This window comes from Anopheles coustani, chromosome 2 (genome assembly GCF_943734705.1).
Source record: "Anopheles coustani chromosome 2, idAnoCousDA_361_x.2, whole genome shotgun sequence".
Classification (NCBI taxonomy): domain Eukaryota; kingdom Metazoa; phylum Arthropoda; class Insecta; order Diptera; family Culicidae; genus Anopheles; species Anopheles coustani.
Genome location: NC_071289.1, coordinates 34700884 through 34707997, shown reverse-complemented (window position 1 = coordinate 34707997; position 7114 = coordinate 34700884). Strand labels below are relative to the sequence as shown.

The window sequence follows — 7114 nt, the reverse complement described above, 5'->3', positions numbered from 1 at the left end:
CAGATGCATCGGACCCCTTTGGAATTATGGATATCATAAAATTGGGTTTGACGTAATTCCCCGAAAGAGTTGGTTAAGATGTTTGAAGTTCTCTTCCATAGGAGCAACTACTCTCCGGAGACCATGATTTATTGTTCGGTTTCGGACTTGTTTAATAACGCGTCAAAGCGGTTCATCAACACATTGTATCAGTCCAAATGGTTTTATGGGTCATGTAAAGGCCGTAAACTCGTTGAGGCCACCCTACAGCTATCGCGTGTCGCGATGTTCACCTACTTCAGTTGAGTGATGAAATGTCAACGGGTTTGCGCTAGAACATTCCAGGTTTTGGGAGTTGCGATAGGTGTGTGCAATGCGCATTGCAAACAACGGGCTCGACATCGAGGACACCTAACGCGTTTCCTAGCAGTCGTTACGTATGGCAACGGCGTTGCCGGTAACGCTGGAAAAAACAATCTTCCCTCAAAAGCAGTTCATTCGACTGTGCATCGCCTTTAGGAGTAGTTCGTGCCATCAAAGAGCTCTTGTTGTGTTGTTTTGGTTGTGTTTCGGTTTTTCGTGAAAAAATTCCCTACGAAGCGAGATGTCCAACAAGGCAGCGGTTACGTTCGAGAAGCCACTGCAGCATCTCAGCCTGGCCGACTGGCACTCGCGGCTGAGCCAGCTGAAGAATGTCGCCTACACGCAGCGCTCGGACGCGTTCGAGCTGCGGCACTCGGCCCGCAACCTGCGGAACGAAACCCGCATCGAGACGCACTGGGACACGTACCACAACAACGACAAGCTGTCGGACCGGGTGGCCGAGCTGGACCGCTGGCGGGAGACGATGCGCCTGGTGCTGAAGCGCACGGTGGACGAGATCCAGGCGCTGAAGGAGGAAAAGGCGAACACCGAGCGGGAGCTGGACGCGCACATCACCCCGCTGACGGTGGTGACCGAGTGCATCGGCATGCGGGACTGCCGGCTCGGCTCGGAGCTGACCTACGACGACGGCGACACCGAGCTGAAGAACGAGCTGTGCATCGTGGAGAACAACCAGCGGCTGCTGCGCGACCAGAACCAGGCCGCCTGGGAGCAGCTGAACCGGCTGCAGGAGGTCAAGTTCAAGCTGGAGCTCGATCTGACCGATAAGGACGAGGCACAGGCGATCGACTCGCACCAGCTGCAGGTGGACAAGCACTGCGGGGACGTCACGTTCAAGACCGACCCGACCCGGGTTCCCAGGGAGTGCGTACCCATCTCCGGAAGCGCCTTTAGATTTATCTCTCACACTCCTATGGCTGTTTTGTTTCAGCTCCTGCACGTACGGCAACTGGCTGGAGTACTGCGAGGAGCTGGTGGCGCTGGCCGAGAACGCACTCTCCGACTCGTTCTCCATCCGGGAGTCGCTGTTTGCGACGCGCGAAAAGGCTCGCAACATTCTCCGGGCCCAGCAGGACCGGACGGCGCATACCCTGCGCAAGCGGATCTTCGAGACGCAGCGGGCTCGCAACGAGCTCGAGTATCAGCTCGGAAAGGTAAGTTCCCACCTCGTCGGAGGTGGTGCCCTTGGTAGCAAACGGTTGTCATCACGTCCCATCGGGTTCGTGCCATCTCTTCGCAGATGAAGGAGGAGATGGACAAGTGTCTCCGGGAGATCGAAACGCTCGAGCGCGCGTACGATGACAAGACGGAGGCGCTGAAGGTGGTCGAGACGCGGCTAGAGAACCGGGCCCAGCGATCCGGCATGGAGCTGTGCATCGACGAGTCGTATCACGGGCTGTGCGACGAGGTGCAGAAGCTGCGCGATACAATCAAGATACTGCGCGAAAAAATCGACGCCACCAAGACGACGTACAACATGCTGCGGGATCACGCGAATAAGATCGACCAGGACCTGCAGAACAAGCAACACTCGCTGATGACGGACATTCGGGCGCTGGACCTGCGTGGCCGCCTGAAGACGGGCGAATTCGGAGGGCTTCCCACGCAAACCGATCGCAACATTCATCTGTCGCGCGTCGAGGATGAAATTCCCAAGACATAGGAAGTGGTTTCCGGAAAGATAGCGTCGTGCATTCGGTACTGCAGCGATGGCGTGCAGCGCCGATTGGCATTTGTCATGCGAAATTAAGGTCACCCGGTATCATCCATGCAGCATTTTGGAGGCTCTTTTGCTTCACCTTGTTCCAAATTATGTCAGCGGAAAGCATAGGTCGAATTGGCGTCACATTTTCACACCACTCGAATTTCCTCCCTCGTGATTGGGATCTTGTAGACACTCGTAAGGCCATTCTCGACCCATTACCGATCAAAGGCAAACATAAATATTCATCGCACAAGCACACGGTGCACACAATAATAATCATAGCCGCACAAGTGTAGGACTTCTGGCACCGAATCGAAATCGAAAGTGTGTAGTTGGCTTTGCGCACCTGAACCGTACCGCATAATAAACCCGTACCTATCGGACACCAAAATCCACGCCACTTTCCACACTTGCCCAACACGGCTGTCGTTGCCTAGAGGCTGCCCTGGCTATTAGACCACAAGGTGCTGAATTTGACACTGTACAACCAATTTCTGTAGCCATGGACTGGGAGGAGAAAAACAACGACTCGGTGAACGTGAAAGAACGAAAGCAAACGGTTGCCGTTTCCTTTTTGGAGTCCAGCTAACTAAACGGGACTGGAACTGGGAACTGATTTTCCTGATCAGCCGATTGGATGAATCGTTGCCTGCCCAATGCCCCCGTTGTAGATCGCCCGTTGAATGGACCACAGCGTTGGATTTGGTTTTTATGCAATTTTCACAATTTATTACTGAAATCTATGAGTTATCGGTTTCCCAGTTGAGCGGAATGAAGTTGTTTTCCAGGTGGCGCCCGGGTGTAAACGTTCCGCAGTCGGTTCAAGTCCAAGTTGGTTGGTTTTGGAGGCATTCGTTTGGAAATCAAGCTGTCTCTGCAGTGAGCATGAATATGGATAATAGTGCAGCCTTGGAATGGCACACGATTCCTAAATTATTTTACTTAAAAGTGGTAAGTATTTTTATCATAACTTTAAGTATATAGTTGAGGGTATGATTAAAAAACCATTGACCCTATGATAGGTACCGATTATATTTTCATTCACCTAGATATTGATGGATTAGCCATATTTACATGCACTGACCGTGTTAAGCGTAAAATTATGCAGCATTTCACATGCAGCCGGGTGCATTAGCGTGAACCCCGGTGAGTCCATAAATTTCACCACTCGCAATCGATCTGTTACGCTCCTCTGGTGGTTCGTAGTCCGTGATTGTACTGGAAGTCTCCCGCGGAAAGTGTTTGTGTTCGCTCCAAAAAGAAGTAACCCGGGGCCGGACCTGTACCCTTGGTGGGAAAATAAAACGCTATGGCGCTCGGATTTGGTGCGTTTGAAAGGGCTTACATTTGTTGATACGAAACGAATCCGTCTCTAGCTAGACGTTGGCAACCGAATGTCTACCGTTTCGCGCACCGCAGTCTTTGGTCGCCAACCCAACGCCGGCGTTGTTTATTTGAAGCATGTTGCTGGCACAGGCTGTACTAAACTGTTCGAGGGCTTAAAGCGTTGCTGGTGGCTCGTCCTGGCCCTCGTTTGCCTACACGCCCGATAAAAGGGCAAACATCCGGTGGGGACGGTGCAAAAAATACACCCATTACTGAGGCGCTGGAAGTTTGTGAACTTGTGACTTGCTGTGAAACCTGTGCGCGCGGGGCACAGTTTTCAAGTTACAAGTCAATCATATGGCACGAATATAAAGGGTGCCATTCATCCGATCTAACTGAGGGAATTTAGCTTCTTAGAAACGCATGACCCTACTTTGTTGAAAGTTTGACATTGAAGGTAAGAATAAATACCTGTAGATTATTTGACTTCCTATATGCTTTTCGTTTTCAGTACGCAATGATTCAGATTTTTAAATGCGCAGAGTTGAAGTCAGATTTATAGTGATTGAAGAATTACTTTTAACCACAAAGTTTTGCTAATTGTGAACATTTTTAAATATTGGAGTCAGAATTGTAATGCCTAAACAATATTTTGTTCCATAAAGTTATAGCAATTGTGAACATTTTTCTGAGATCATCGTGTTCTTAATATTATCCTTGTTCAGAAGCAAATGACTCACCACACAATTTAAACATCAGAAAAATCACCAACAGAATGAAAACCAAATATTGTAGCAAACGTTAAACATATTTGAATTTGGCCATGTTTGAAGATTATAAAACTTAAACAGTAACAAAAAACACCCACGAAATGCGATTAGATCCAACGCCATGAGTAATAATTTATTTACATTTGGCGGATCTTTCAGAAACCATTTCAAAGAATTTGATCTTTGCTATTTTAATCGAAAGTTTATCTCTTTGCACAAATTTTATTACTATATTTGCGTGCTCGTGAGTCACCCGGGAGCAAACAGTGGAGCTAAAAGTGAACTACCGAATATACATCAAGCCCTCCTTTATTCCGTGACGTAAATGGTCGTTTATCTCGATCAGCGCGCGGTCTCCAGAAGCGACAGGGTCAGTCAAATATCAGGCCAAACTATTCAAACTGATAATCTCTCTGCGCATTGATCGGGCCTTCGCGTATGTGTACCGTGGCGGGAGCCGCCTGAGTCACGAGGCTAAATTTTGCTTACGTGCTTTGAGGTGGCAATAAATTTCGCTCGGAGATGAAAGGTTTGCGTAATATCAAAGATGTTTGGATCAATTGAGCTTACCGACTTTGATAGGTACGACTGAGGAGCTAAATATAGCGGATGAATCGACGGTTCAATTTGGGGTTTCCATACATGATGATTCGCCTATTTCTTTGAATAAGAAGTTTTTCAGTCCAACATTAGATTGTCGAATGACGATCCACGCAGGTATGATGGATGGACACGCAAAGGTTCTCAATCTCTTGGAACACTTCGCCTATCGGAACATTGTCAACCTCGGCCTTTTACCATTTTTATGCAATATCCATGATCGTGCACTTGCTTGCATCGTCGTCATTCACCTCGATTGCACCTTTATTGGCCTGCATTCTGCAGCGTTGCAATGCTTCGCTTCAGAGAAATGAAACGAAAACAGACCGAAAAGGATCATCCCGAACCGGCGGCCTTCGGACGATGGAAAAACGAAAACTGGAATTCCTTTCCATTCATTCGGATCCGTTCGGGCCTCAGAGTTTCCAAAAGAATTCCAAGAACTGGTTCGGGTATGGCATTGTGCAAAAATCAATGGTAACCCAGGCAACGTTCGCTCGCCCGGTTCTCCTGCTTATGGATGTTTCTTTTACGAACTCCATACACCACCGTCCAGGACTACGGTCGGTGGATTTCCAAGCGTATCCTTGTTTGGGTTCTCCGTTTTCTCGCTCGTTCTCGTGCTGAACTGCTTTCAATCGATCGAGGAATGCACCTTGTGCAACGACGCAATTGTCTTCCGCAGGTCCAGCCGGTGGCAAGGTAGACCAAGAGAGCATGTGCAAAATAATGGTCCTTTGCCAGAACCACCAAAGCGTTCGTCGGAGCCCGTCGAATTGAATGAAACACCTTCCCCGGGGCACCTTCTCGGGCAGGTCAGAGAGCGGAATGAGTTCGAGTCCTTTGAGAAATGGTAAGAATAATGATCCTGCCTAGATTGAGATGTTTGCATCGAATTGCGTTTTTCTTTTCCCTCTCCTAGACCTCGGACGCATCCTTTTGGCCATCCTGACACCTCCGGGCAGGAGGATCGGTACTTTTGTCGAACATGTGGCCGATGCCGATCAGCTCTGAGACGCTTTTCTTATGCTGCGCTGCTTTCCATAATGTCTTCACGGAACCGTTCATGCATGAACATTGCGCCGGGACCATTCTGTGAGGCAAGCATTTGGCGTGCGCTGCTTTTGAATTCGCCAAGGGCTTGTTCCCGAGCGATGAATGCTCACTTTTTGGTCCAACGTACCGTAACGAGGGGTTTTCTAAATCTAATGCTATGGAGATCGTTTGTTTGGTGCGTCGTTTGTTGAACCGATTCGCAATGGCCAACGTTTTGGGCCATTGTCCGACTTTGCAAATCCCGATTGGGCAAAGGCATGGATGAAGAACACCCGGGTTGCGGATGGAGCCCACCAACGGTGGTGTTGAAAGCATAGGGAGCTTGTTTATGAAGAAGATTATGGTTGTGTTGATCTACGTTCTTCTAGGATCCTGTATTCGTGTAGCAAAATAATTCAATTTGGAGCCCATAAATTTATATTGTTTATATTAAATCACAAAGTGTATTATTTGCTCGAAGGAATAAATTAAACATAACACAGGCATTATTTTTTTGGTACCTTGTTGAAATCCAAAGTCAGTAGGAAACTCCTCTCGGAGCTATTAAATATTCATCAGAAAGCGCGGTGTTCGATCATTTTTCAATTCCTCCAAACACTTGGCTGATAACGATCGCGATTGATTGAATCGAAAGAAAAATATTCAAAAGATGCAAGAGCATCTCCAGCTCGGCAGGATGTAAACGCTGCCTGTGGCTCTAAAAAGAGAACATTCTTAGTTCCTGTTCTTGATGACCTTTTTGCTTCCTCCACACACGGAAACGGAACCCCGAACGGGTGAAATGTAAAATGAGATCACTTCAAAACAGATTCATCTCTTTGATGATGTGTTTCGAGGGTTTCCGTCGGGCGTCAGCGAGCCATAAGAGAACGGAACGCATAGCAACCGGAAGCATTGCTTCGGGGATCGTTTTGAGTTACCAACCATCACCACCGATGCCACCGATGGTATTTCCATTCGAAAAAAGGTGTCGAGCGATGATGAATACCATTTTAATATTTAATTTATTTCAATTAGATTCAGCGCAACGTACGGTAGAATCTCCTGCCGTGGGTTGGGGTGTACCCCTTTTCCCCCTGGTTGGAGGCCAAAGATTTACCGACAAAAGTGAAATATGAAAATGGTAAAGGAAGTCGCACGCGTGAGAGGGCACCGTAAGTGAGGGATGGAGGGTGCGTTTGAACCGCATAGGGTGGCGGTACGGGCTCCATTTTGAATACAGCTGTGCTTGCACAGCCTAACACCTTCACCCTCGTTACGGCGAGGCCTTGGAATCGGGAACGAACGAATCAAG

General features: G+C 48.3%; 1 protein-coding gene across 1 annotated transcript; it reads left to right on the top strand.

Annotated features, from left to right (window-relative positions):
• Positions 1–583: 583 nt before the first annotated feature.
• Positions 584–2026, top strand: LOC131265819 (tektin-B1). The gene is made up of 3 exons (XM_058268140.1): positions 584–1227; positions 1295–1517; positions 1604–2026. The coding sequence occupies exons 1-3, from the start codon at positions 584–586 to the stop codon at positions 2024–2026; spliced, it is 1290 nt and encodes a 429-aa protein (XP_058124123.1).
• Positions 2027–7114: the final 5088 nt, after the last annotated feature.